General features: G+C 49.8%; 1 protein-coding gene across 2 annotated transcripts in view; it reads right to left on the bottom strand.

Moving 5' to 3' along the window:
- The window catches only part of LOC140409643 (shootin-1-like), a 224,112-nt gene that overhangs the window by 143,534 nt on the left and 53,484 nt on the right, over positions 1 to 27,094 (bottom strand). The window contains exons 5-9 of one of the 2 annotated variants that reach the window (XM_072497978.1): positions 20,769 to 20,928; positions 17,546 to 17,643; positions 12,980 to 13,061; positions 9,351 to 9,445; positions 6,857 to 7,003 (exon numbers count right to left, since the gene is read on the bottom strand). In XM_072497978.1, the coding sequence (XP_072354079.1) occupies positions 6,857 to 7,003; positions 9,351 to 9,445; positions 12,980 to 13,061; positions 17,546 to 17,643; positions 20,769 to 20,928 (582 nt within the window). The remainder of the gene's footprint in view (positions 1 to 6,856; positions 7,004 to 9,350; positions 9,446 to 12,979; positions 13,062 to 17,545; positions 17,644 to 20,768; positions 20,929 to 27,094) is intronic. The other variant, XM_072497979.1, reaches the window with a different exon arrangement.

Below are 27,094 nucleotides of genomic sequence, written 5' to 3'. Positions count from 1 at the left end.
CGGGGATTGGTGGGTTCAGGATGGACGGGGATTGGTGGGTTCAGGATGGACGGGGATTGGTGGGTTCAGGATGGACGTGGATTGGTGGGTTCAGGGATGACGGGGATTGGTGGGTTCGGGATGCATGGGGATTGGTGGGTTCAGGATGGACGGGGATTGTTGGGTTCGGGATGGATGGGGATTGGTGGGTTCAGGATGGACGGGGATTGGTGGGTTCAGGATGGACGGGGTTGGTGGGTTCGGGATGGACGGAGATTGGTGTGTTCGGGATGGACGGAGATTGGTGGGTTCAGGATGAAGGGGGATTGGTGGCTTCAGGATGGACGGGGATTGGTGGGTTCGGGATGGACGGGGATTGGTGGGTTCAGGATGGATGGGGATTGGTGGGTTCAGAATGGACGGGGATTGATGGGTTCAGGATGGACGGGGATTGGTGGGTTCAGGATGGATGGGGATTGGTGGGTTCAGGATGGAGAGGAATTGGTGGGTTCAGAATGGACGGGGATTGGTGGGTTCAGGATGGATGGGGATTGATGGGTTCAGGATGGAGAGGAATTGGTGGGTTCAGGATGGACGGAGATTGGTGGGTTCAGGATGGATGGGGTTTGGTGGGTTGGGGATGGATGGGGATTGGTGGGTTCAGGATGGATGGGGATTGGTGGGTTCAGGATGGACGGGGATTGGTGGGTTCAGGATGGACGGGGTTGGTGGGTTCGGGATGGATGGGGATTGGTGTGTTCGGGATGGATGGGGATTGGTGGGTTCAGGATGGATGGGGATTGGTGGGTTTGGGATGGACGGGGATTGGTGTGTTCAGGAAGGACGGGGATTGGTGGGTTCAGGCTGGACGGGGATTGGTGGGTTCGGGATGGACGGGGATTGGTGGGTTCAGGATGGACGGGGATTGGTGGGTTCGTGCTGGATGGGAATTGGTGGGTTCAGGATGGGCGGGGATTGGTGGGTTCAGGATGGACGGGGATTGGTGGGTTCAGCATGGATGGGGGTTGGTGGGTTAGGGATGGATGGGGATTGGTGGGTTCAGGATGGATGGGGATTGGTGTGATCGGGTTGGACGGGGATTGGTGGGTTCAGGGTGGACAGGGACTGTTGTGTTCGGGATGGACGGAGTTTGGTGGGTTCAGGATGGACGGGGATTGGTGGGTTCAGGATGGATGGGGATTGGTGGGTTCGTGATGGATGGGGATTGGTGGGTTCAGGATAGACGGGGATTGGTGGGTTCAGGATGGATGGGGATTGGTGGGTTCAGGATGGACGGGGATTGGTAGGTTCAGGATGGACGGGGATTGGTGGGTTTGTGATGGACGGGGATTGGTGGGTTCAGGATGGATGGGGATTGGTGGGTTCAGGATGGACGGGGATTGGTGGGTTCAGGATGGATGGGGATTGGTGGGTTCAGGATGGACGGGGATTGGTGGGTTCGGGATGGATGGGGATTTGTGGGTTCGGGATGGATGGGGATTGGTGGGTTCGGGATGGATGGGGATTGGTGGGTTCGGGATGGACGGGGATTGGTGTGATCGGGTTGGACGGGGATTGGTGAGTTCAGGATGGACGGGGATTGGTGGGCTCAGGATGGATGGGGATTGGTGGGCTCAGGATGGATGGGGATTGGTGGGTTCAGAATAGACGGGGATTTGTGGGTTCGGGATGGATGGGGATTGGTGGGTTCGGGATGGATGGGGATTGGTGGGTTCAGGATGGATTGGGATTGGTGGGTTCATGGTGGATGGGGATTGGTGGGTTCGGGATGAATGGGGATTTGTGGGTTCAGGATGGATGGGGATTGGTGGGTTCGGGATGGATGGGGATTAGTGGGTTCGGGATGGACGGGGATTGGTGGGTTCAGGGTGGATGGGGATTTGTGTGTTCGCGATGGACGGGGATTGGTGGGTTCAGGATGAATGGGGATTGGTGGGTTCGGGATGGATGGGGATTGGTGGGTTCAGGATGGATGGGGATTGGTGGGTTTGGGATGGATGGGGATTGGTGGGTTCAGGATGGATGGGGATTGGTGGGTTCAGGACGGATGGGGATTGGTGGGTTCAGGATGGACTGGGATTGGTGGGTTCGGGATGGATGGGGATTGGAGGGTTCAGGATGGAAGGGGACTGTTGTGTTTGGGATGGAGATTGATGTTCAGCTCTGATGATCTCTTTGTTATATGAACTGGGCAGCAGATCCTGATGCCTTCAACTCCAATATTATTGTGTTCCACAATCACCTCTCCAATACCATATGAGGTAAGTACCATATTTTATAATATTATCATTATTTTTTATAAAAATTTAATTTAGTTGTTAGCCAGATCTTGGTAGAAAGTAAGAGGAATGGCAGGGAAGGGAGTGCAATGTTCCTCCTGCAGGATGTTTGAGGTGAGGGATGCAGTTAGTGTCCCTGCTGATTTTACCTGCAGGAAGTGCTGCCATCTCCAGCTCCTCCAAGACCGAGTTAGGGAACTGGAGCTGGAGTTGGAAGAACTTCGGATCATTCGGGAGGCAGAAGGGGTCATAGATAGCAGCTTCAGGGAATTAGTTACACCAAAGATTGGAGATAGGTGGGTAACTGTAAGAGGGACTGGGAAAAAGCAGTCAGTGCAGGGATCCCCTGCGGTCGTTCCCCTGTGAAACAAGTATACCGCTTTGGATACTTGTGGGGGGGATGACTTACGAGGGGTAAGCCATGGGGTACGGGCCTCTGGCACGGAGTCTGTCCCTGTTGCTCAGAAGGGAAGGGGGGAGAGGAGCAGAGCATTAGTAATTGGGGACTCTATAGTCAGGGGCACAGATAGGAGATTTTGTGGGAGCGTGAGAGACTCACGTTTGGTATGTTGCCTCCCAGGTGCAAGGGTACGTGATGTCACGGATCGTGTTTTCCGGGTTCTTAGGGGGGAGGGGGAGCAGCCCCAAGTCGTGGTCCACATTGGCACTAACGACATAGGTAGGAAAGGGGACAAGGATGTCAGGCAGGCTTTCAGGGAGCTAGGATGGAAGCTCAGAACTAGAACAAACAGAGTTGTTATCTCTGGGTTGTTGCCCGTGCCACGTGATAGTGAGATGAGGAATTGGGAGAGAGAGCATTTAAACACGTGGCTACAGGGATGGTGCAGGTGGGAAGGATTCAGATTTCTGGATAACTGGGCCTCTTTCTGGGGAAGGTGGGACCTCTACAGACAGGATGGTCTACATCTGAACCTGAGGGGCACAAATATCCTGGGGGGGAGATTTGTTAGTGCTCTTTGGGGGGGGGGTTAAACTAATGCAGCAGGGGCATGGGAACCTGGATTGTAGTTTTAGGGTAAGGGAGAATGAGAGTATAGAGGTCAGGAGCACAGATTTGACGTCGCAGGAGGGGGCCAGTGTTCAGGTAGGTGGTTTGAAGTGTGTCTACTTCAATGCCAGGAGTATACGAAACAAGGTAGGGGAACTGGCAGCATGGGTTGGTACCTGGGACTTCGATGTTGTGGCCATTTCGGAGACATGGATAGAGCAGGGACAGGAATGGATGTTGCAGGTTCCGGGGTTTAGGTGTTTTAGTAAGCTCAGAGAAGGAGGCAAAAGAGGGGGAGGTGTGGCGCTGCTAGTCAAGAGCAGTATTACGGTGGCGGAGAGGATGCTAGATGGGGACTCTTCTTCCGAGGTAGTATGGGCTGAAGTTAGAAACAGGAAAGGAGAGGTCACCCTGTTGGGAGTTTTTTATAGGCCTCCTAATAGTTCTAGGGATGTAGAGGAAAGGATGGCGAAGATGATTCTGGATATGAGCGAAAGTAACAGGGTAGTTATTATGGGAGACTTTAACTTTCCAAATATTGACTGGAAAAGATAAAGTTCGAGTACAATAGATGGGTCGTTTTTTGTACAGTGTGTGCAGGAGGGTTTCCTGAAACAATATGTTGACAGGCCAACAAGAGGCGAGGCCACGTTGGATTTGGTTTTGGGTAATGAACCAGGCCAGGTGTTGGATTTGGAGGTAGGAGAGCACTTTGGGGACAGTGACCACAATTCGGTGACGTTTACGTTAATGATGGAAAGGGATAAGTATACACCGCAGGGCAAGAGTTATAGCTGGGGGAAGGGCAATTATGATGCCATTAGACGTGACTTGGGGGGGATAAGGTGGAGAAGCAGGCTGCAAGTGTTGGGCACACTGGATAAGTAGGGCTTGTTCAAGGATCAGCTACTGCGTGTTCTTGATAAGTATGTACCAGTCAGACAGGGAGGAAGGCGTCGAGCGAGGGAACCGTGGTTTACCAAGGAAGTGGAATCTCTTGTTAAGAGGAAGAAGGAGGCCTATGTGAAGGTGAAGTGTGAAGTTTCGATGGATAGTTACAAGGTAGTGAGGAAGGATCTAAAGAGAGAGCTAAGACGAGCAAGGAGGGGACATGAGAAGTATTTGGCAGGAAGGATCAAGGAAAACCCAAAAGCTTTCTATAGTTATGTCAGGAATAAGCGAATGACTAGGGAAAGAGTAGGACCAGTCAAGGACAGGGATGGGAAATTGTGTGTGGAGTCTGAAGAGATAGGCGAGATACTAAATGAATATTTTTCGTCAGTATTCACCCAGGAAAAAGATAATGTTGTGGAGGAGAATGCTGAGCCCCAGGCTAATAGAATAGATGGCATTGAGGTACGTAGGGAAGAGGTGTTGGCAATTCTGGACAGGCTGAAAATAGATAAGTCCCCGGGACCTGATGGGATTTATCCTAGGATTCTCTGGGAGGCCAGGGAAGAGATTGCTGGACCTTTGGTTTTGATTTTTATGTCATCATTGGCTACAGGAATAGTGCCAGAGGACTGGAGGACAGCAAATGTGGTCCCTTTGTTCAAAAAGGGGAGCAGAGACAACCCTGGCAACTATAGACCAGTGAGCCTCACGTCTGTAGTGGGTAAAGTCTTGGAGGGGATTATAAGAGACAAGATTTATAATCATCTAGATAGGAATAATATGATCAGGGATAGTCAGCATGGCTTTGTGAAGGGTAGGTCGTGCCTCACAAACCTTATTGAGTTCTTTGAAAAGGTGACTGAACAGGTAGACGAGGGTCGAGCAGTTGATGTGGTGTATATGGATTTCAGCAAAGCGTTTGATAAGGTTCCCCACGGTAGGCTATTGCAAAAAATACGGAGGCTGGGGATTGAGGGTGATTTAGAGATGTGGATCAGAAATTGGCTAGCTGAAAGAAGACAGAGGGTGGTGGTTGATGGGAAATGTTCAGAATGGAGTACAATCACAAGTGGAGTACCACAAGGATCTGTTCTGGGGCCGTTGCTGTTTGTCATTTTTATCAATGACCTAGAGGAAGGCGCAGAAGGGTGGGTGAGTAAATTTGCAGACGATACTAAAGTCGGTGGTGTTGTCGATAGTGTGGAAGGATGTAGCAGGTTACAGAGGGATATAGATAAGCTGCAGAGCTGGGCTGAGAGGTGGCAAATGGAGTTTAATGTAGAGAAGTGTGAGGTGATTCACTTTGGAAGGAATAACAGGAATGCGGAATATTTGGCTAATGGTAAAGTTCTTGAAAGCGTGGATGAGCAGAGGGATCTAGGTGTCCATGTACATAGATCCCTGAAAGTTGCCACCCAGGTTGATAGGGTTGTGAAGAAGGCCTATGGAGTGTTGGCCTTTATTGGTAGAGGGATTGATTCCGGAGTCGGGAGGTCATGTTGCAGCTGTACAGAACTCTGGTACGGCCGCATTTGGAGTATTGCGTACAGTTCTGGTCACCGCATTATAGGAAGGACGTGGAGGCTTTGGAGCGGGTGCAGAGGAGATTTACCAGGATGTTGCCTGGTATGGAGGGAAAATCTTATGAGGAAAGGCTGATGGACTTGAGGTTGTTTTCGTTGGAGAGAAGAAGGTTAAGAGGAGACTTAATAGAGGCATACAAAATGATCAGGGGGTTGGATAGGGTGGACAGTGAGAGCCTTCTCCCGCGGATGGATATGGCTGGCACGAGGGGACATAACTTTAAACTGAGGGGTAATAGATATAGGACAGAGGTCAGAGGTAGGTTCTTTACGCAAAGAGTAGTGAGGCCGTGGAATGCCCTACCTGCTACAGTAGTGAACTCGCCAACATTGAGGGCATTTAAAAGTTTATTGGATAAACATATGGATGATAATGGCATAGTGTAGGTTAGATGGCTTTTGTTTTGGTGCAACATCGTGGGCCGAAGGGCCTGTACTGCGCTGTATTGTTCTATGTTCTATGTTCTATTCTATACCACAGCGGTACTTGTATCCACTTCATATTTATGTTGTCGATCTAAAATAAGTGTGGTCTATTAAGCAATTAAAGCACCTAATCGAACTTCCTCACTGGGGAACATTATCTCTTTCCTAACAAGAGATTTGTAGGCTCATGACATCATAGAATTGACAGTGCAGAAGGAGACCATTCAGCCCATCGAGTCTGCACCGACCCTTGGAAAGAGCACCCCCTCTTGAGGCCACGCCTTCACCTTATCCCCGTAACCCAGTAAACCCACCCAACCTTTTTGGACACGAAGGGGCAATTTAGCACGGCCAATCGACCTAACCTGCACATCTTTGGACTGTGGGAGGAAACCGGAGCACCCGGAGGAAACCCACGCAGACACGGGGAGGATGTGCAGACTCCGCACAGACAGTGACCCAAGCCGGGAATCGAACCTGGGACCCTGGAGCTGTGAGGCGACTGTGCTAGCCACTGTGCTACCGTGCCGCCCACAATGATGGAATGACCCTGAGTGGCTGTCGGTGGTTTTCCTGCCTCTGGAGCAGTTGAGTTGCGTCATGGCGTGGATGCAGTGAGTTGTCGGACAATCCCTCCCCTCCCCTCTCCCCTTGCTTCGGTGTACCTGTTGTTGGTGTTGAAATCTTTCTTCCTCCAAGGTCCTTGTAGCACTGGCCATTTCCTCCATGGCTTTGAGAAGCTGGGTGCTTGGAATTGCGTTCTCCAGGAGGATCATGCTCTGTCGATTTGCTTCTTGCTTTTGCACACGCATCTGTGTTCAAGGAGCAGAGAGATTAACGAAGAAAGAGGGGGAATAAATAAAGAGGAAAGGATTTTCTTTAAAATAATTATTCCCTGAATTGGAAAGACTCGGACATTCTGCTCTCATCTTGTGACTCTGCCCCCCTGCACACACATGGAAATATTCTACACTCTGTGTAAAGGGGTCTTATGTGGGGCATCGTACCAGCACAGTCCAGCTTGGCCGACGGGCCTGGGTCAGTGCTGTAATTTCTCTGTAATTCCAAAAACACACTGCGGGTGAAGCAAGTGAACGTTTTGTTCTCAACCAGGGTTGGAATTTTCCGGTCATTGGGATGCCCAGTGGCGTGAGGTGGTTTCAATCCCATTGACAAGCAGCGGGAAAATAGAACCTTCCGCCCAGGAACGACGCGCCACCGGGAAACTCACGACTGGGGGGACGGGAGAATCCAGCCCAAGGTTCCAGGAACCCCCCCCCCCCCCCCCCCCCCCCCCCCCCCCCGTTAAAGGGCAAACTGGATAGGAATGATTGCACAAAAGCAGTTGGGATCTGATTCGTCATCGTGCTGGGGCTTGTAGCTTTTGGACTCAAATTTAGGAGCGGGATCCCCATTGTCTCCCAGCCACAGCCAGTGTCTGCTGACCAGCTGGAGGTCTTTGCTGACCCTCTGGCGTCAGTTCACCTTGGGTCACCCTCTTCTCCCACATCCAGTGGGAGCTCTCCCTGCTCTGATGGACAGGCCACAGTGACAGACATAGAGTAACGTGGCCAAGCCAGCTTCGCTAGCCTCTGCAAATGACGGATACAGCTGAAGGTTGTTCTGAGTGTTTTTAGTGTTAGAATCATTGAATTTCCAGTGGAGAAGGAGGCCATTCGGCCCATCGAGTCTGCACCGGCTCTTGGAAAGGGCACCCTACCCAAGGTCCACACCTCCACCCTATCCCCATAACCCAGTAACCCCACCCAACACGAAGGCCAATTTTGGACACTAAGGGCAATTTATCACGGCCAATCCACCTAACCTGCACAACTTTGGACTGTGGGAGGAAACCGGAGCACCCGGAGGAAACCCACGCACACACGGGGAGGACGTGCAGACTCCGCACAGACAGTGGCCCAAGCCGGGAATCGAACCTGGGACCCTGGAGCTGTGAAGCAATTGTGATATCCACAATGCTACCGTGCTGCCCCTTAGGTATAAGGTCGCTCCAGTAGAGGGGTAGAATCTTTCAAAGACACCTCAAAGGCGTCCAGTTTCCCCTCTAAGCAGCTTTTCAGCTTCCACAAGTGTAAAGGGGAGCGGAGAGCACATGCACACTGGAGAACCTCAACTTTATTGACATGGAAAGATGTTCCGTTCCAAATCTTTTTTCAGTGGGATTGATGAAGCTTTACCCATTCCCACATCGAGCTCCTTCAATTCCTCAGTTAGGTAGATTTTCCACATTGCCTCTTATCGAACTGAATTTGTCTTCACACATGGACTAACTGTCTGAACTGGACGGCTCGGATTTAGGCCTCAGGCCTCATCATTATTCATCGAGCTAATATGGAGGTTAATAAATATTATGCTGTTTGCCTCTCTAGCAGTGACTCACAATTAAGTAAGACCTGGAGATGGAAGTAGGACTTCACATGAAGGGGCCCCGGCCAGCAGTGTTGTGAAGTCTGGAGGAGCGTTACTATTTATTCAATGAGTGACGGGAAACAGAGCGCACTCGGCTCCTGTGACAGTTGGTTGAGCAAAATGAGGCCTAAACCAGGCTTTGTTCCCTCAGTCAATTAGATACAAGGGGCCTAATGCCTGTCTGACCATCCTCACCTCCCCCCCCCCCCCCCCCCCACCCCGGCCCTGCCCCCACCTCCACCACCTTTGACTTGGATAAAGTTGGCCCTCAGGCATTCAGGAAAATACCGGTCTAAATGAGGCCAAACCAGCTGCTTTTGAAGGCCGCCAGCAGCAAGGTCAGTTCTGTTTGGCTCCACATTAAAACCACTGGCTCACTGGTGAGCACTACCCTCCTGACGTCAGCTCACTCCCCTTCCTCCCTCTCAGGGGCAACCTGTCAAATTCATGGATCCTTTTACTGACATCGGCCTTTGTTGTCCTAGATTTGGAAATGGAATACAAATTCTCAAATGACCATGGGGGGGATTTGACATCATGCTTTCCTGAATATTCATATCATTCCATTGCGCTGCCGGAATCAATGTGGTAACTTTCTCTGTGCTCCCATGGCTGCGCCACACAGCTGGAACATCTGGTACAGATGTGTACAGATGGCGATCCCAGAACGCGACGTGCAGCAATTGGGAAGGTCTGACCCCGGGCTCCCTGCCCTTACAGCTCCTTTACCTGATGCGCGTAGCTCTCAGCCAGCTGACGGAGGCTTTGCTCCAGCTCCAGATGTTCCTTGAGCTCCTCGTATTCGCGGGACACCATCGAGGAGACTGAGATGAGAAGAAAAGGGGGAAACGTTAGCCTAGTTATTGCTTAGAGCTCTCTTATATCTGGGGTTATGGGGAAAAGGGAGGAGGCCTTGGGTCACGGTCTGTGCGGGGTCTGCACGTTCTCCCCGTGTCCTCATGGGTTTCCTCCGGGTGCTCCGGTTTCCTCCCTGATGCGACCATCAATTCACACGAGACGATTAGAAGAAGTGAACAGTGGTTTTAATCAGCTGGAACTGTGCCTGCCTGCGACTGCTCTGTGCTGAGTGCCGCCTACGGGCTGCAGATCTATATACCTCCCCCGAGGGGGCGGAGCCATAGGCGGAGCCCACAAGGACATCAACATAATACAATATAATACAATGCAATACAGTGGTGAATTGTAGCAGCAATACGTTCACCACACTCCCACAGTCCAAAGTTGTGCAGGTTAGGTGGGATTGGCCATGATAAATTGCCCTTAGTGTCCAAAGATGAGCAGGTTAGGTGGAGTTGTGGAGATAGGGCGGGGGAGTAGGCCTGGGTCGGGTACTCTTTCAGAGGGTCGGTGCAGACCTGATGGGCTGAATGGCCTCCTTCTGCACTGCAGGGTTTCTATCATTCTATGAATTCTAAGGATTCATTGACTAGCTCTGCCAAAGAGGTAGCAGATTCACAATGGGCCAAATGGCCTCCCTTCTGGGATTCTACATTGATTGCAAAGAATCTTGCATTGGTGCAGGTATTGCGAAGAGAGGTGCCTGGAGTCGGCGAGGGGGAATTAAGAATTCAAGGTAAATCCCGCACGGTCAGTGAGGAGCTGTGCTTAGGTAGAGGCACTGGTTGGAGAACTGACACAGCAGTGATGTAGCTGGAATCTCAGCCCTGTGCTCACGTCAAGTAAAGCTCCATGTATCCGCTGATCAAATTAGTCCTTAATTATCAAGGGGGGCTGAAGAGAGACAGACAGAGTCAGAAAGTAAGAAGGAGAGAAAGAGCATGACAGTGAGGGAAACAGTGCAGGAGAAAAGAGAGGGACAGAGCGAGATAGAGAGGGAAACAGAGAGAAACAGGGAGGTAGAGAGAGAGAGAGAGAGAAAGAAAGGAAGAAAGCAATAGAGCAAAGAAAAAACATTCACAAGAGCAACAGGAACAGGAGTAGAGCACACCGCCCACCGACTCTGCTCTGTTATTGAATATAATCATGACTGATTTTGGGCTTCAGTTGAGATTCAATTACATTTCCCGCCACTCCGTTCCCTATATCCCTTCATTCCCTGAGACACCGAAGGTGTATCTCGACCTTAAATAAATTGAGTGATGGAGAACGAACAACCCTCTGGGGTTCAGCATTTCAAACATTCACAACCCTTTGAGTTATCCATGACGATGGCGATAATGTAGACATACTGAACTTTTAAATGTGGTTTCAAAAATGGACATACAAGCCACAGATGGCCCAGGATGTAAATTCAGTCAATGGCCGAATTGCTGGTGGATGACACGAAGAGAGAGACCCAATGGAATCACACCCTATTTCCAGACAAGGACAGATCAATAGCTCAAAGGCTACACAGAAACTAACTGCCACCTCCTGTGGAGATAATGTGAGCCGATGATCATCTCGGTGGAAATGATATCGTGTGAGCAAGGCCCTAGATTGGTTTGTGTACTTTTGGCTTCCAGGAATATGTAAAGGCTTGGAGAAACCCCAACTGGGAAGCTTGGTCTTGTTGACTATTGCTGGGTGTGTCAGAGTTTGCGACACAGGAGGAGAGACATGAGCAGTAGGCACATGCAGGCGACTCTTTCTCTCCGATAACTGAAGCGAGCCGCAGGTGATACAGAAACAGGGCCACTTCTCAGCCAAACCGCAGAACACTGAGATCCTGAAACCGACTATTCACCTGCTGAAGTCAGCACTACCGGAGTGCAATATTCCACCATTTCCTCTTCACAGAAAAGTCAAAGACTGATTGGTATTTATTTAAAAGATTTTTTGGTTTCATTTCTCATTTCTGATCTGTGTGAATGCATATGAATGTGTTTTACCATTTTCTCGCATTTAGTAATTAATCAGCTCATGATTTCTTTAACTCAAGAAGGTCTGGTTAAATTGTCTCCTTTTAAAACATCAATATTGGGTTGGGAAGATGTATCCACGAGGGAAGGGATCCCTTTTTAAATTCAACTTGTTGTGACTGACCGAGGGGACTGAATAGAGTGAGGGAGCCACTTCGCCCCTCCTCCCCATGATAACAAGTTTGTAGAGTCTCGCCTGGGGACTGGTCATAACAGAGTGAAGACACCTCATCTCCATCGTATCCCGAGACTGTGCATTCTCATAAACTAGCACAATCTCTCGGCATTTACCCATGTGAATCTTGTATGTTTCAGCGAGATCGCCCTTCATTCTACTGAACTGCAGAGAACATAGACTCAATTTACTCAACCTCTCATCATAGGACAACTCTCTCATCCCATTGACCAATCCAGCAAATCTTCCTTGTACCGTCTCCAAGGCTGGTAAATCCTTTCTTGAATACTAATAATCATCTTTACTGTCACAAGTAGGCTTACATTAACACTGCAATGAAGTTACTGTGAAAAGCCCCTCGTCGCCACATTCCGGCGCCTGTTCGGGTACACAGAGGGAGAATTTAAAATGTCCAAATTACCTGAGATCACGTCTTTCGGGACTTGTGGGAGGAACCCGGAGCACCCGGAGGAAACCCACGCAGACACGGGGGGAACGTGCAGACTCCGCACAGACAGTGACCCAGCGGGGAATTGAACCTGGGAGCCTGGCGCGGTGAAGCCACAGTGCTAACCACTGTGCTACCGTGCTGCCAATGTGGGGACCAAAACTGCCCCCAGTATTCCAGACGTGGCCTCACCAAAACCCTGTACAACATGCCGTTTGCCTTCCAAATCGCTTGCTGTGCCTGATGCTAACTTTCTGAGCTCCTTCTACAAGCACACCCAAGCCTCTCTGAACAGCAACATTTACAAGTTTCTCACCTTTAAAAAAAGTTCTGCTTTTTTATTCTTACGACCCAAGTGAATAATTTCACACTTACATTACACTGCCATCTTGTTGCCCACTCGCTTAACTTGTCTGCATCTCTTTGTGTCCTCCCCTTCCCACCTAGCTTTGTATCATCAGACAGAGAGGAAAACTAAAAGAGGGAAGTGCAGGGACAGAGGGAAAGGGGGGGAGAGTGATAGAGTGAAAGAGAGAGCGAGCCCCAGAGAGAGACAGATCGACAATCAGAAAAGGTTTTAGTTGAGGTGGGGTGAGAGGCAAAGTTCACACACTAACCATTATCGCACCAGCCTGACGGAAATATCGGCCGGAATTCTCCTGCTGTTTGTTGGCAGCGGTTTTCTTTGGCGGAGTGGGGTGACTTCAATGGGAACTCCCATTGATACGGGCGGGAATAGAGAATCCCGATGCCAGTGAACGGCGCACCGTTTCCCACTGCCGAGAAATGCGCAGCTGGAGGGCCGGAGAATCCCGCCCAACATTCCCGCCGTCAATGCAACGTGAATTGTCACCTGTGTTGATTTGTTGTAGATTCTTGTTCTGCCTCTCTAGGGCTTTCCGCAGATCCATCTTCTCAGCGTGTTCCTCCTCCACCTACAATGTGTCATTGGGTGACCAATCAGAACAGATCCTTACACTATAAACACCAGTAGAACTTTAATGAACGGAATAAGCGATTGGTCCAGGAATTGCCAAAGATTCTCCTGGTGGTGTCCCACAGCACCAGCACGATGGGCCAGATAGCTTGCTGCTGCGCTGTAAGGTTCTCTGATTCAATAATGCTGGCCTCTGAGTACAGAGTGAACAGCACCCAGACAACCTACCTTAACCCCCCCCCCTCCCAAAGACAGACATTGCATTTCCATACTGCCTTCCCAAACTGCAGGACGTTCCAAAGCACTTTGTGAAGTGTTGTCACTGTCGCGATGCAGCCAAAGCGGCAACCAACGTTTGCACAGCAAGATCCCGCAAACAGTAATGCAATAGAACATCAGCTTCTCTGTTTTTCAGCGACTTTGGTCGAGGGATAGAAATGAGCTTGGACATCGGGAAGTCCTCACTGAAATAGTGCAACAGGATCTTTAATACCCAGCTCAGTGGGACGATGGGGGCCCTTGGTTGAATATCTCACCTTGAAGGCAGGTGATTGGTGCAGAACCCCTGCAGTACTGCACTGGGAGGTGCCAGACTGGGTTATGGTTTCCGGCCATGGGCATTGAACCCGCAATCTCGTAACTGAGAGACAGAATTACTACCCACTTCTACCCAGCATCAACTCACCCAAGCCAAATAGTGACCGACTGCTCTGAGAAATGTTACCGTATTCTGACTATTGTGTTAGTCCAAATCTAGTTACAACTTTGGGAGTATGGCAAGGTACAGAACCTCCAGAGATTCCACCCTCAACCTGATCATCCAGATTACTAGTGGAGAAGATTATTTCCACCCATCATGTTTCCTCTATTTAACCAGAGATATGAGATTCTCCATCTCCTGATTAATATCCCCACTCTGAATAAAATAAATAATAAAGGTGTGTCAGGGTTCAATTTTCTCATTCCAATGCCTTGCACAATTAGCTCCTCACGGACAGTTAGTTAGTTGCATCTGCCTGGGTGTTAATTACAGCTGCCAATCTGAAGGGTTTAGTGCATTGGGATTCCATCCACTGAAATTCTACCCAATGCACATGAATGGGATGAATTTTCATTCACTGAGCTCCTCCTATACAATGGAATGAATGAGAAGGGGTTTGAGTTCATTAGGATTCTGTATAATGTGGGTGAATGGGAAAGGGTTTGGGATGTGAAAGAGTTTGGGTCCATTGGGATTCTGTTCAATGGGAGTGAATGGGCCTGGATATGGGTCCATTGGAATTCTGTAAAATGGGGGTGAATGGAGAAGGGATTTGGAACCATTAGCATTCTGTTCAATAGGAATGAATGGGGAGGGATTTGGGTCCATTGGGATTTGCATAGTGGGAGTGAATGGGAAGGGATTTGGGTCCATTGGGATTTGTATAGTGGGAGTGAATGGGAAGGGATTTGGGTCCATTGGGATTTGTATAGTGGGAGTGAATGGGGAGGGATTTGGGTCCATTGGGATTTGTATAGTGGGAGTGAATGGGGAGGGATTTGGGTCCATTGGGATTTGCATAGTGGGAGTGAATGGGAAGGGATTTGGGTCCATTGGGATTTGCATAGTGGGAGTGAATGGGAAGGGATTTGGGTCCATTGGGATTTGTATAGTGGAGGTGAATGGGAAGGGATTTGGGTCCATTGGGATTTGTATAGTGGGAGTGAATGGGGAATGATTTGGGTCCATTGGGGTTTGTATAGTGGGAGTGAATGGGAAGGGATTTGGGTCCATTGGGATTTGTATAGTGGGAGTGAATGGGAAGGGATTTGGGTCCATTGGGATTTGTATAGTGGGAGTGAATGGGGAGGGATTTGGGTCCATTTGGATTTGTCTAGTGGGAGTGAATGGGGAGGGGTTTGGGTACATTGGGATTTGTATAGTGGGAGTGAATGGGAAGGGATTTGGGTCCATTGGGATTTGTATAGTGGGAGTGAATGGGAAGGGATTTGAGTTCATTGGGATTTGTATAGTGGGAGTGAATGGGGAGGGATTTGGGTCCATTTGGATTTGTCTAGTGGGAGTGAATGGGGAGGGGTTTGGGTCCATTGGGATTTGTATAGTGGGAGTGAATGGGAAGGGATTTGGGTCTATTGGGATTTGCATAGTGGGAGTGAATGGGGAGGGATTTGGGTCCATTGGGATTTGCATAGTGGGAGTGAATGGGAAGGGATTTGGGTCCATTGGGATTTGTATAGTGGGAGTGAATGGGGAGGGATTTGGGTCCATTGGGATTTGTATAGTGGGAGTGAATGGCGAATGATTTGGGTCCATTGGGGTTTGCATAGTGGGAGTGAATGGGGAGGGATTTGAGTTCATTGGGATTTGTATAGTGGGAGTGAATGGGGAGGGGTTTGGGTCCATTGGGATTTGCATAGTGGGAGTGAATGGGGAGGGGTTTGGGTCCATTGGGATTTGCATAGTGGGAGTGAATGGGGAGGGGTTTGGGTCCATTGGGAATTGTATAGTGGGAGTGAATGGGGAGGGGTTTGGGTCCATTGGGATTTGTATAGTGGGAGTGAATGGGGAGGGATTTGGGTCCATTGGGATTTGTATCGTGGGAGTGAATGGGGAGGGGTTTGGGTCCATTGGGATTTGTATAGTGGGAGTGAATGGGAAGGGATTTGGGTCCATTGGGATTTGTATATTGGGAGTGAATGGGGCGGGATTTGGGTCCATTGGGATTTGCATAGTGGGAGTGAATGGGGAGGGATTTGGGTCCATTGGGATTTGCATAGTGGGAGTGAATGGGAAGGGATTTGGGTTCATTGGGATTTGTATAGTGGGAGTGAATGGAAAGGGATTTGGGTCCATTGGGATTTGCATAGTGGGAGTGAATGGGGAGGGATTTGGGTCCATTGGGATTTGTATAGTGGGAGTGAATGGGGAGGGATTTGGGTCCATTGGGATTTGTATAGTGGGAGTGAATGGGAAGGGATTTGGGTCCATTGGGATTTGTATAGTGGGAGTGAATGGGGAGGGGTTTGGGTCCATTGGGATTTGTATAGTGGGAGTGAATGGGAAGGGATTTGGGTCCATTGGGATTTGTATAGTGGGAGTGAATGGAAAGGGATTTGGGTCCATTGGGATTTGCATAGTGGGAGTGAATGGGGAGGGGTTTCGGTCCATTGGGATTTGTATAGTGGGAGTGAATGGGGAGGGGTTTGGGTCCATTGGGATTTGTATAGTGGGAGTGAATGGGGAGGGATTTGGGTCCATTGGGATTTGTATAGTGGGAGTGAATGGGGAGGGGTTTGGGTCCATTGGGATTTGTATAGTGGGAGTGAATGGGAAGGGATTTGGGTCCATTGGGATTTGTATAGTGGGAGTGAATGGGGCGGGATTTGGGTCCATTGGGATTTGCATAGTGGGAGTGAATGGGGAGGGATTTGGGTCCATTGGGATTTGCATAGTGGGAGTGAATGGGAAGGGATTTGGGTTCATTGGGATTTGTATAGTGGGAGTGAATGGAAAGGGATTTGGGTCCATTGGGATTTGCATAGTGGGAGTGAATGGGGAGGGATTTGGGTCCATTGGGATTTGTATAGTGGGAGTGAATGGGGAGGGATTTGGGTCCATTGGGATTTGTATAGTGGGAGTGAATGGGGAGGGATTTGGGTCCATTGGGATTTGTATAGTGGGAGTGAATGGGGAGGGGTTTGGGTCCATTGGGATTTGTATAGTGGGAGTGAATGGGAAGGGATTTGGGTCCATTGGGATTTGTATAGTGGGAGTGAATGGAAAGGGATTTGGGTCCATTGGGATTTGCATAGTGGGAGTGAATGGGGAGGGATTTGGGTCCATTGGGATTTGTATAGTGGGAGTGAATGGGGCGGGATTTGGGTCCATTGGGATTTGCATAGTGGGAGTGAATGGGGAGGGATTTGGGTCCATTGGGATTTGCATAGTGGGGGTGAATGGGAAGGGATTTGGGTTCATTGGGATTTGTATAGTGGGAGTGAATGGGAAGGGATTTGGGTCCATTGGGATTTGCATAGTGGGAGCGAATGGGGAGGGATTTGGGTCCATTGGGATTTGTATAGTGGGAGTGAATGGGGAGGGATTTGGGTCCATTGAAGTTTTGTATAATCAAAGGGAATAGGAAGGGGTTTAGGTCAATATGGATCCTCGACAATAGAAGTGAATGGGAAGGGGGTGAGTCCATTGGGATTGTGTGCAATGAGAGTTAATGGGATAAGGTTTGCATCCATTGGGATTGTGGATCATTGGAGTGAATGGAATAAGATTTGCGTTGTTACAGTGGGAGTGGATTTGATTCACTGAGAATGGATGTGAATGTGGGAATGGAAAGGGATCAGTGCAATTCAATGTAATTAAGACAATTCCCAGTGTGAGCTCAGCAGTGCCTGCTCAATATTACAATGGTTTGACAAGTGACAACATGCCCCAGCCACAAGTGGTTCAGTAAGTAAAACACTTACCTGTTTCACCAACTCCACCAATCGGCTCTCCATCTCTTGCACCTTGTTGACCAGCTGTCTCTTTTCCTCCAGGAGGTCGGAGATTCTTCCCTGAAATTCTGATGATAAAACAACAGGTTCATCAGCGAGGGTATAATGAAATGAAAATGAAAATCGCTTATTGTCACGAGTAGGCTTCAATGAAGTTACTGTGAAAAGCCCCTAGTCGCCACATTCCGGCACCTGTTCGGGGTGGCTGGTACGGGAGTTGAACTGTGCTGCTGGCCTGCTTTGGTCTGCTTTCAAAGCCAGCGATTTAGCCCAGTGAGCTAAACTAGCCCCTAAGCAGCATTGATGCTACTTTGCGGCTTCTGAATCTAACAGATCATTCTAGAACTAGAGGGGACAATGCAGACATCGGGTGGGAATTCCAGGCCCTGCGAGCGGAATCTTCCAGCCCCACCGAAGCTGACCCCCACCGCGGCAGGTCCCCAGTGGCAGGACGCGCGAGTCCCCAGTGGCAGGACGCGCGAGTCTGCAAAATGATACAGACATCAGACGATGCCACCAATGACCAAGGGGGAGCTGTTGGAAAGTCACGGCTTTTGTCTTTAAGGAGTGTGAAGTATTGGATGTGATAAGCATAGAGCGAGAGGAGGTGTTAAGGAGTTCAGCTTCCTTGAAAGTGGATAGATCGCCAGGGCTGGGTACACTGTACCCCCGGCTGTTGAAGGAAGTCAGGAAGGAAATGCAAAGGTCTGACCACCATTTTCCAATCCTCACTCGATACAGGTGTGACGAAGGTTTGCTAATGTTGTACCATTGTTTAAAAAGAGAGCGAGCATAGACCAAATAATTACAGGCCACTCAGTCTGACCTCAGTAGAGGGCAAAATATTAGAATCAATTCTGAGAGACAGGATGAAGAGTCAGTCAGAAAGGCATGGATTAAACAAGGACAGTCAGCGTGGATTTGTTAAGGGAAGGTGAATATTTTCAGGAATTAACAAGGTAGATTGACGAGGGAGGTGCGGCGAATGTGGTCTACGTTTTTCTTCTTCACAGCACGTGGGCGTCGCTGGCCAGAGCGCTGCATTGCCCATCCCTAATCGCACTCGAGAAGGTGGCGGTGAGCTGCCCTTCTTGAACCGCAGAGGTCCACGTGATGTAGGTACACCCACAGTGCTGTTAGGGGGGGAACTCCAAGTTATTGTTATTCGTGGCTTGTTATTCGGCTGGCACAAGCATGATGGGCAGAGTGGTCATCTTCTGTGCCATAAATCTTTCTACGTTTTATGCATATCGGAAAGGGAAGAACGTGCAAGGATGGGGGGGGGGGGGGGGGTAGGGGAAAGGACGGGGGAGAGGCAGTGTGTGAATTGCTCCTTCAGAGAGCCAACACAGGCTCGATGGGCCGAATGGCCTTTTTCTGTGCTGTGTCAAGTCTACGATTTTGTGATCCTCTGAACTATGCTTGGCCCAGCCCTTATTCAGTTGCCTCTTGGGAATAAGAAATAAGGGTAGGACATTCAGCTCTTCGGGCCAGCTCAACCACTGGAAGACTACACCCAGCAAAGGCCAATGGGCCTCATATTCCTCCGCAGGAGGTCTTTATAATCAGCTCACAGGAGCATCACTGGGACGGGCAGCATTTATTGTCATTCCCTCATTGTCCTTTGGGTGGGGTGGTGGGCCTTAAATACAAGCAACTTGAAAGGGCAATTAAGAGTCAACCATACTTCTGGAGTTCTGGAGTCACCTCTGGGCAAACAGGATAAAGATGGCCAATTTCCTTGCTGAATGGGCATTTGTGAAGCAGGTCCGTTTTCATGGCTATTTGGTCGTTCCGACATCACCGTGACTGAGACGAGCTCCAGATTTAGTTAATTGAGTGAATTTAACTTCCCCTAGTTGCCACAGTGAGATTTGAACCAGGAGGAAGCCCACGCAGACACGGGGAGAACGTGCAGACTCCGCACAGACGGTGACCCGAGGCTGGAATTGACCCCGAGTCCCTGGCACGGTGAGGCAGCAGTGCCAACCACCGTGCCATACCTACTAACATAACCCTACTGGGAATGTCTAACGCTACGATCAGAGAGACAGATAGAAGCAGACTGGTTCCACCAGCTAAGGGGGTCAAAAACAAGAGGGACACAGGCACAAGGTGAATTATAAGAGGTTTATATCGAGGTGAGGAGGAGATTCTTCATAGAGAGAGTTGTGAGGCTGTGGGAATCACTTCCCGAAGCCTCAACACATGGTTGAGGCAGATTAACAATTGAAGATTAGTTTTGAGAGGTGGATGAAGGAAAAGGGGTTGAAGAAGACAGTGAATGGAATTTGAATTGATGTGGAGGGTAGACAATAGCATTGTCTGGGTGGGCTGAATGGTCTGATTCCATGTGACGTATTTTCATGCCTCCCATGAAGAACAATGAATGCAGAACCTTGTTCATGCTCCTGATTTTGCATCTTGGTTGATCTGTTTGACCTTTGTACACTGGGCAGAGCACCCTCGTGGGACTGAATGGTCTATGTAATGATATGCAGAATATCATTTGTGTATATAACATAACAACCAAACTGTACATAAACATGCATGCATAGATTACAATTCTAGCATCTGACCACACATGGCGTGGTGACAGGAGTAGGTCACTGGAAGACAGGCCACATGGGATGCATTCTAGCATCCGACCACAGGTGGTGTGGCGACAGGAGTAGGTCACTGGAAGACAGGCCACATGGGATGCATTCTAGCATCCGACCACAGGTGGTGTGGCGACAGGAGTAGGTCACTGGAAGACAGGCCACATGGGATGCATTCTAGCATCCGACCACAGGTGGTGTGGCGACAGGAGTAGGTCACTGGAAGACAGGCCACATGGGATGCATTCTAGCATCCGACCACAGGTGGTGTGGCGACAGGAGTAGGTCACTGGAAGACAGGCCACATGGCAGACAGGACATATTGCCCTGGACAGCACAGGGACACAACCTGGACAGCAAGCACAGAGTACAGTCGCATATCGAGCAGCTCCTGAATCAACAGTAATTAGCCGTCGTATCCAACTGTAATCTTAGTAAACACCATAGAAACCCTTTAGTGTTTTAGTTAATTAATAAACAGTTTTGCTCATTTACAAAGCCGTATGTTCTCTAATCACTTCAACGACAAAGACCTCGCCATCAGTGCACACAGAAAACATTACAGCCTACTCCTGCATCTATTTCCTGCTTACTTGCTGCATTACCTGTGACCTGGAGTTGATAACGAAAGTCGGGGTCAGCAGTGGGGTCAGCGTCTTCGAGGGTCAGGTGTGCAATGTCGCTGGGGAGCGTGTCCCAGGCAGGCTGCAGGGCTTGGCTCAGGCGCTGGAGTTTCCGGTTTTCTTTGTTCAGCTGGTGGAAGGAGCAGAAACAAACCACAATTTTCCCACAGTCTCTCCGGCCTATGGAAAACCTGCCGCATTATTCGCAACCCCCTCTGGCAGTATGTAGGAGGAAGCAACCGCTGAACTCCTCCACCTAACCTGTGATTATAGGGTGTTACAGTGGGAGACGGCCGGTGGCCATTCACCCCATCATGCCTATGTCAGCCCTTTTGAAGGGCTGTCCCAACAGTCCCTCTCCCCCCCCCCCCCCACCCCCGCTTGTTCCCCTTTGCACTGCATAATTTCCCCTTCAAGATCTTCCCAATAGGAAGTTGCTATTGAATCCGCGTCCACTGTCCTCTCAGGCGATGCCTTCCCGAGCAGAACAACCCGTACTCCATTCGGATGACTCCTCATCTCCTACTTGCTGCTTTTGCTAATTGTAAATCTCTTTCCTCTGGCTACCTACCCCCCTCTTACCAGTGCAAACAGCTTTTCTGGATAAAACCCCTCATTGTCGTGAACACCTCTGTTCTGAACCTACAGAGTACAATCTATTTTTTAAATTAAAAAATAAATAAATTTTAGAGTACCCAATGAATATTTTCCAATTAAGGGGTAATTTAGCGCGGCCAATCCACCTAACCTGCACATCTTTGGGTTGTGGGGGGCGAAACCCACACAAACACGGGGAGAATGTGCAAACTCCACACGGACAGTGACCCAGAGCCGGGATCGAACCTGGGACCTCGGCGCCGTGAGGCAGTGCAGAGTACAATCTTAAGGAGTAGGTAAGGGTCTGACGGTGGATAGACATTTAAAGAACACATGGATGAACTTCAACAATTGTCAGGCACAAGGGAAAGACGGGGAAGGTGGTTCAACCATGGCAACAAGGGAAACCAGGGGCAGTGTAAAGCCAAAGAGGAGACATATAGATTGGCCGGATAAAGCAGCAAGCCTTAGGACTGGGAGAGATTAAAACTCAGAACAGGAGGAGAAAGGGTTTAATTCGGAAGGGGAAAATTGAATATGAGAGTAAGCTTGCAGGAAACATAAAAATAGACTGCAAAATCTTCGCCAGATATGTGAAAGAAAAAGACTGGTGAAGACAAATGTAGGTCCCTTACATTTAGAATCAGGTGAATTTATAATGGGCAACAAAGAGATGGCAGACCAGCTGAACAAATACTTTGGATCTGTCTTCACTGAGGAGGACACAAAGAACCTTCTGGAAATACTTGGGGACAAAGGGTCCAGAGTGAAGGAGGAACTGAAGGAAATCCATATTAAGGATGGAATAACTGAGCATTCGGAAAGCGGGGACTGGAACGGTCCAGGTCAGCAAGGATTCACGGAAAGGAAATCATGCTTGACACACCTTCAGGAATTTTTTGAGGATGTGACCAGTAGAGTGGACAAGGGTAAACCAGTGGATGTTGTATATCTGGACTTTCAAAAGGCTTTTGACAAGGTCCCATCAAGAGATTAGTGAGCAAAATTAAAGCTCATGGTATTGGGGGTAATGTATTGATGTGGATAGAGATCTGGGCCTGGATTCTCCCCTACCCGGTTGGGCGGGGGGTCCCGGCGGGACGGAGTGGCGGGAACCACTCTGGCGTCCGGCCGCCCCAAAGGTGTGGATTTCTCCGCACCTTTCGGGGCCAAGCCCCGCGCCGGAGTGGTTGGCGCGCCGCCAGCTGGCGGGAAAGGCCTTTGGCACCACGCCAGACGGGGCCGAAAGGACTTCACCAGGCGGCGGCTGCTGACGTCATCCCCGTGCATGCGCAGTGGAGGGGATGTCTCTTCCGCGTCGGCCATGGTGAAGACTGTGGCCAAAGCGGAGGGAAAAGAGTGCCCCCACAGCACAGGCCCGCCCGCGGATTGGTGAGCCCCGATTGCGGGCCAGGCCACCGTGGGAGCACCCCCTGGGGCCAGATCGCCCCGCGCCCCCACCAGGACCCCGGAGCCCGCCCGCGCCGCCTTGTCCCGCCGGTAAGAGAGGTGGTTTGATCCTCGCCGGCGGGACAGGCATTCCAGCAGTGGGACTTCGGGCCACCGTGGGCCGGAGAATCGCCGCCGGGGGGGGGGGGGGGGGGGGCGCCGACCGGCACGGCGCGATTCCCGCCCCGCCGAATATCCGGTGCCGGAGAATTCGGCAACCGGCAGGGGCGGGGTTCACGCCAGCCCCCAGCGATTCTCCGACCCGGCGGGGTTCGGAGAATCCCGCCCCTGGTTGGCAGACAGGAAGCAGAGAGTGGGAATAAACGAGTCATTTTCAGAGTGGCAGGCAGTGACGAGTGGGGTACCGCAGGGTTCAGTGCTGGAACCCCAGCTGTTCACAATATACATCAATGATTTGGACGAAGGAATTGCGTGCAATCTCTCCAAATTTGCAGACGACACTAAGCTGGGTGGCAGTGTGTGCTGCGAGGAGGATACAAAGAGGCTGCAGAGTGACTTGGACAGGCTGGCTGAGTGGATTTGACTCGAGGAGTTGGGATGTCTTCGGCAGTTATGAGGGTGTTGGTGAGGCCACACCTTGAGTATTGTGTGCAGTTTTGGTCTCCTAGTCTCCCAATGAGGAAGAACATTCTTGTTATTGAGGGTGTCCAGCGATGATTCACCAGACTAATTCCCGGGATGGCAGGTCTGACATATGAAGAAAGACTGGATTGACTGGGCTTGAAGTCACTGGAGTTTAGGAGAGAGGGGATCGCACAGAAACATATAAAATCCTGATGGGACTGGACGATCAGCCATGATCATATTGAATGGCAGTGCAGGTTCGAGGGGCCTCCTCCTGCACCTATTTTCTATGTTTCCATATTTCTAATCCCAGCCCCTCCACATAACTGAAGTCCTTCGTTCCTCAAGTAAATCTCTTCTACACCCTGTCCAAGGCCTTTACATCCTTCCTCAGTTGTGACGTCCAGCATTAATCATGATACTTATAATGACCAGGAAGGCAGCGATTGGAAGAGCACAGAGTTTAATTAAGGTAACATAGGGTCTGCCCACGGCAGCGAGTTATTTACACTACACAGTCCCCGCTGGGAAAACCAACATGGTGGTCCCTGCTCAGGCCGGCTTTTATGCTCGGTGCTAACGAGCTCCGACTGGATAGCCTCCTCCCCCTAACTGGGAAGCTCGTATTCCACGAGTTCCATGGGGAGATCGACAATGGTTTCCCCTGGGTCTCGTGGGGGTTGTCACAAAACTCTGAGGCCTAACCTGGAACGATTCAGCCTAACTTCCTTCTGACCCTGTACCTCGATTAATAAATCTAAGAATCAAAACAAAAGAACAAAGAACAAAGAAATGAACAGCACAGGAACAGGCCCTTCGGCCCTCCAAGCCCGTGCCGACCATACTGCCCGACTAAACTACAATCTTCTACACTTCCTGGGTCCGTATCCTTCTATTCCCATCCTATTCATATATTTGTCAAGATGCCCCTTAAATGTCCCTATCGTCCCTGCTTCCACTACCTCCTCCGGTAGTGAGTTCCAGGCACCCACTACCCTCTGCGTAAAAAACTTGCCTTGTACATCTACTCTAAACCTTGCCCCTCTCACCTTAAACCTATGCCCCCTAGTAATTGACCCCTCTACCCTGGGGAAAAGCCTCTGACTATCCACTCTGTCTATGCCCCTCATAATTTTGTATACCTCTATCAGGTCGCCCCTCAACCTCCTTCGTTCCAGTGAGAACAAACCGAGTTTATTCAATCGCTCCTCATAGCTTATGCCCTCCATACCAGGCAACATTCTGGTAAATCTCTTCTGCACCCTCTCTAAAGCCTCCACATCCTTCTGGTAGTGTGGCGACCAGAATTGAACACTATACTCCAAGTGTGGCCTAACTAAGGTTCTATACAGCTGAAACATGACTTGCCAATTCTAATACTCAATGCCCCGGCCAATGAAGGCAAGCATGCGGTATGCCTTCTTGACTACCTTCTCCACCTGTGTTGCCCCTTTCAATGACCTGTGGACCTGTACTCCTAGATCTCTTTGACTTTCAATACTCTTGAGGGTTCTACCATTCACCGTATATTCCCTACCTGCATTAGCCCTTCCAAAATGCATTACCTCACATTTGTCCGGATTAAACTCCATCTGCCATCTCTCCGCCCAAGTCTCCAGACAATCTAAATCCTGCTGTATCCTCAGACAGTCCTCATCGCTATCCGCAATTCCACCAACCTTTGTGTCGTCTGCAAACTTACTAATCAGACCAGTTACATTTTCCTCCAAATCATTTATATATACTACAAAGAGCAAAGGTCCCAGCACTGATCCCTGTGGAACACCACTGGTCACAGCCCTCCAATTAGAAAAGCATCCCTCCATTGCTACCCTCTGCCTTCTATGGCCTAGCCAGTTCTGTATCCACCTTGCCAGTCCACCCCTGATCCCGTGTGACTTCACCTTTTGTACTAGTCTACCATGAGGGACCTTGTCAAAGGCCTTACTGAAGTCCATATAGACAACATCTACTGCCCTACCTGCATCAATCATCTTAGTGACCTCCTCGAAAAACTCTATCAAGTTAGTGAGACACGACCTCCCCTTCACAAAACCGTGCTGCCTCTCACTAATACGTCCATTTGCTTCCAAATGGGAGTAGATCCTGTCTCGAAGAATTCTCTCCAGTAATTTCCCTACCACTGAAGTAAGGCTCACCGGCCTGTAGTTCCCGGGATTATCCTTGCTACCCTTCTTAAACAGAGGAACAACATTGGCTATTCTCCAGTCCTCCGGGACATCCCCTGAAGACAGCGAGGATCCAAAGATTTCTGTCAAGGCCTCAGCAATTTCCTCTCCAGCCTCCTTCAGTATTCTGGGGTAGATCCCATCAGGCCCTGGGGACTTATCTACCTTAATATTTTTTAAGACACCCAACACCTCGTCTTTTTGGATCACAATGTGACCCAGGCTATCTACACCCCCTTCTCCAGACTCAACATCTACCAATTCCTTCTCTTTGGTGAATACTGATGCAAAGTATTCATTTAGTACCTCGCCCATTTCCTCTGGCTCCACACATAGATTCCCTTGCCTATCCTTCAGTGGGCCAACCCTTTCCCTGGCTACCCTCTTGCTTTTTATGTACGTGTAAAAAGCCTTGGGATTTTCCTTAACCCTATTTGCCAATGACTTTTCATGACCCCTTCTAGCCCTCCTGACTCCTTGCTTAAGTTCCTTCCTACTTTCCTTATATGCCACACAGGCTTCGTCTGTTCCCAGCCTTTTAGCCCTGACAAATGCCTCCTTTTTCTTTTTGACGAGGCCTACAATATCACTCGTCATCCAAGGTTCCCGAAAATTGCCGTATTTATCTTTCTTCCTCACAGGAACATGCCTGTCCTGTATTCCTTTCAACTGACACTTGAAAGCCTCCCACATGTCAGATGTTGATTTGCCCTCAAACATCCGCCCCCAATCTATGTTCTTCAGTTCCCGCCTAATATTGTTATAATTAGCCTTCCCCCAATTTAGCACATTCATCCTCGGACCACTCTTATCCTTGTCCACCAGTACTTTAAAACTTACTGAATTGTGGTCACTGTTACCGAAATGCTCCCCTACTGAAACATCTATCACCTGGCCGGGCTCATTCCCCAATACCAGGTCCAGTACCGCCCCTTCCCTCGTTGGACTGTTTACATATTGTTTTAAGAAGCCCTCCTGGATGCTCCTTACAAACTCCGCCCCGTCTAAGCCCCTGGCACTAAGTGAGTCCCAGTCAATATTGGGGAAGTTGAAGTCTCCCATCACCACAACCCTGTTGTTTTTACTCTTTTCCAAAATCTGTCTACCTATCTGCTCCTCTATCTCCCGCTGGCTGTTGGGAGGCCTGTAGTATACCCCCAACATTGTGACTGCACCCTTCTTATTCCTGATCTCTACCCATATAGCCTCACTGCCCTCTGAGGTGTCCTCTCGCAGTATAGCTGTGATATTCTCCCGAACAAGTAGCGCAACTCCACCTCCCCTTTTACATCCCCCTCTATCCCGCCTGAAACATCTAAATCCTGGAACGTTTAGCTGCCAATCCTGCCCTTCCCTCAACCAGGTCTCTGTAATGGCAACAACATCATAGTTCCAAGTAGTAATCCAAGCTCTAAGTTCATCTGCCTTACCCGTAATGCTCCTTGCATTAAAACATATGCACTTCAGGCCACCAGA

This window comes from Scyliorhinus torazame, chromosome 3 (genome assembly GCF_047496885.1).
Source record: "Scyliorhinus torazame isolate Kashiwa2021f chromosome 3, sScyTor2.1, whole genome shotgun sequence".
In the NCBI taxonomy this organism is placed as follows: domain Eukaryota; kingdom Metazoa; phylum Chordata; class Chondrichthyes; order Carcharhiniformes; family Scyliorhinidae; genus Scyliorhinus; species Scyliorhinus torazame.
The sequence above is the reverse complement of the archived record's forward strand: the minus strand, read 5'-3'. Positions and strand labels throughout refer to the sequence as shown.